This window comes from Kogia breviceps, chromosome 1 (assembly GCF_026419965.1).
Source record: "Kogia breviceps isolate mKogBre1 chromosome 1, mKogBre1 haplotype 1, whole genome shotgun sequence".
NCBI classification, from domain to species: Eukaryota; Metazoa; Chordata; class Mammalia; order Artiodactyla; family Physeteridae; genus Kogia; species Kogia breviceps.
Genome location: NC_081310.1, coordinates 88523477 through 88526905, shown reverse-complemented (window position 1 = coordinate 88526905; position 3429 = coordinate 88523477). Strand labels below are relative to the sequence as shown.

General features: G+C 38.8%; 1 protein-coding gene across 1 annotated transcript; it reads right to left on the bottom strand.

Annotated features, from left to right (window-relative positions):
- Positions 1–1209: 1209 nt before the first annotated feature.
- Positions 1210–2147, bottom strand: LOC131764146 (olfactory receptor 10K1-like). The gene is given in 2 exon segments (XM_059077146.1): positions 1210–1571; positions 1574–2147. Coding segments are annotated over 2 exon segments (936 nt in total).
- Positions 2148–3429: the final 1282 nt, after the last annotated feature.

The window sequence follows — 3429 nt, the reverse complement described above, 5'->3', positions numbered from 1 at the left end:
CCTTCAGGAAATTCAGATTCATTATATTAAAAGCAACCTTGTCGACCCTGTTCCTGGTACCGTGCCTGGAACTAAAGAGAAATTTGTGCTATGAATACCCTTGCTTATTCTGCCATCTTCTGCTGCCGAGCTTGCTTAGCCACGTTCATGTCCTGTCTTCGTGAATGTCAGCTCATCCATGTAGGCAGCCACACACCTGAACGTGACTTTACCGCTCTTTTTTAAAAATTATTCTTCCAGAGAAGAAGCAGCATGTGAGAAAACATGGCAGACTATAGAATCGTGTTACTTTGAGGACCAGCATAGTGGATTAGCTTCAGAGCGCACAACAAGGCACATATGAGAAATGGACAATAATAATGTTAGAAATAATAATGCCACAGAGGTGGCGGGGACTAGGTGATAAATCCTTCGGTTCATCCTCTATGGAAAGGGGAGTCACTGAAGAACTTTTCCATAGATTTTCTGGACATTAGGGAAGTCTTTCTCTTCACCCTATTAATATTAACTCTACCCCTTTGCTAGATTACTTAAGATACTTCTGCAATTATTCCATGTTAACAGCTGCCTTGAAGGGAATAAATAGGTATGATATTAGGGAATGAATTTGGGGCCTATGACAGGATAATATTAGAAGGGCATACGTATATAGGAAGGAAACTCCATAATAAGGTTCCAGTCTCAAACAAGGAAAGGACAAAACAATCCCAAGTAAAGGCAAAGCCATTTAAATATGTAGATTTGGTGGGGGTGGGAATCAGGGAACAAAAACGGACACTAAAGTTTGCTGTAGAATGGAGGGGACCAAGGTTGCCTGTTGTCTTCTGGAAAGGAAGAACTAATATCAGGAGGGGTAGGAATAGATAGTCATATATTCTTCTGTTCCTTTGAACTAGACAGCTTTGGTGCATCTTTGCTCTCATCAATGGATTTATTTGTTTTTGAATAAGAAATCTTTATAGCAGTAAAATGTGATGAAATTTATTCTAGAAATGAGTAATCTTTTCACATGTCTACATAGCCTTCTTAGAGCATTACTCATGGCAGAAGCTAGAATGTCATATCTTCTTTGAGCCTCATTCTCTCCATATGAAAAATTTCTTTACATTACAGCATGTTCTACATTTAAATGAGAAAATATCTGAAAGCATACATTTTACTTGGCACATAAAAGGCATACAATTAACTGAACAGTTAATAACTGGCTCTTTAATTAAAAGGATATGAAGTCTGGACAATTGTTCTTCGAATGGCTGATTTGAATTCCTTATTCCTCAGACTCTAAACCATTGGATTGAACAATGGAGTGAGGATGGTATAAGACACAGATATTAGGGTGTCTTGACTTGAAGAGTAATGGGATTTGGGCCTTAAGTAGATGAAAGAGGCACGACCATAATGAACAGTTACCACGATGAGATGGGAGGCACAAGTAGAGAAGGCTTTGTATCTTCCAACAGAGGATGGGATTTTTAGAATGGCAGAGATGATACGGATATAGGAAACCAGGAGAAGTAACAGTGGAATAATCAAGGCAAACACACCAAGCATGAATATGACTGTCTGAGGCTAGAGTGATGTGATGCCAGCTTGAGAATAGGAGAAATGTCACAGAAGAAGTGGTGTAGCTGGTTGGAGGAGTGGAATGGCAAGTGAAATACCAGGGAGGTGGTGACCAGTGAGACAGTGAAGCCACAGGCACAGGCAGCAGCCACAAGTCACACACACACCCCATAACCCATGAGCACTGTGTAACGCAGAGGGTTACATATGGTCACATAGTGATCATAACCCATGACTGCCAGCAGGAAGGAGTGAGAGCAACCTAGGAAGAGGAAGGAAAACATCTGGATAGAACAGTCCAAGAAGGAGATGGTCTTCTTCTGGGCCAGCAGGTCAACCAGCATCTTGGGTACAAGTATGAAGGTGTAGCAATTCTCAGAACAGGAGAGGACACCAAGGATGAAGTACGTAGGGGTATGGAGGGTTCTGTCCAGGACAATGGTGGAAATGATGATGGCATTTGTGCTCAGGGTTAACAGGTAGATGAGCAGGAAGACAATGAAGGGCAGCTGCTGCAGCCCAGCCAGAGATGAGAAGCCAAGGAAGACAAACTCTCTCACCAAGGTCTCATTGACCCATTCCATGGTCACATTATTAGGAGAGCCAGAGTCTGAGCCAGAGGCCAGGATCCAGGGAAGGAGAAATGCATGGGGAACTCAGCACAAAGCCTACAGGTGGCAGGCATTTCCAGATGTTTGGTGGAACTCATTCATTTTCTCCAAAGATACCTGCCAAAATAAGAATTAAGGCAAAATATGGAACTGAACAACTGATGACCAATTAAAAGACTTTTTTTCCAAGACCAAGAACATGTTATCTCTCTAGCTAAGGATTAAGGAATTATCTGTTTTTTTCCCCTTGTATCTTACTTATGGATTATTGTGTTTTCCTTGCTCACTACAAGTCTAAGGAAAAAAGCTCTCCAAAAGTGAAAAATATGGTAAAGTTCAGCAATCTGAACTAGATCAGAAAGTGGAATGAAAGAATGAGTAATGTTCAGACACAGCAGGTGAATTTCAGTTTATCCAACCACAAATGGGGCAGGAAAAGAAGAACTAGATTATCTCTGAGCAAAACTGTGAGGGGATTTGTGTTTATTGATGACTTATTATGTGATAAGATATGTGGTAAGAATATCATATACCTTATATCAATTATTCGTTATAACAATTTTATGTCAATAGGCAAAACAATATGAAAAAAAGAAAAAAAAAAACTTTAGTTTTCAGACCAGTTAGAAACATTACTGGAAGTTCCACAAACTAGAGCATTGAGCCAAGGGTGGAACAGACAATAACATTAGTTTAAAGAAATTTTTCTCCTTTTTTTAGAAAGAGAAGAATCATCATACTGTTAGAAAGAGTCTCATTTACTTTGTGGCATTTTAAACACACTTCACTTTTACTGTTCTGAGGTGCTTCAGAAAAATAGAGTTTTCCAAAAATGGCAAGATTTTCCTTGTCACACAGAGTGACAGAGAATGTGACAATTGGGCAGTTTTCCAGGGTTACAACTCCTGATCAAATCATAGGCTTTATATATTTTGCATATTGTTATGTCAAGATTCCTTTTGGATATTCTGCTACTAAACACAGTTTGCAAACTGCTATAAAAAATTATTTCTAAAGTCATTTTTAGGGCTTATATCAGATCATTTTTTCCATGGGTGTATTTCCCAACTGCCTAAGCCTAAGAAGTAAAGAAAATGTTCTTTGTATGCAAAATCATTTAACATTTATTGGTTGTATCCAGTCTTCATTTGTACACTTTTCAGTATATTTAAACTTTTACATCATTATGTGTTGAAGAATTGTTTGCATCTGCTACCAGAATTTTGTTTTTGCATTTTTCATGATAATAGCAAAC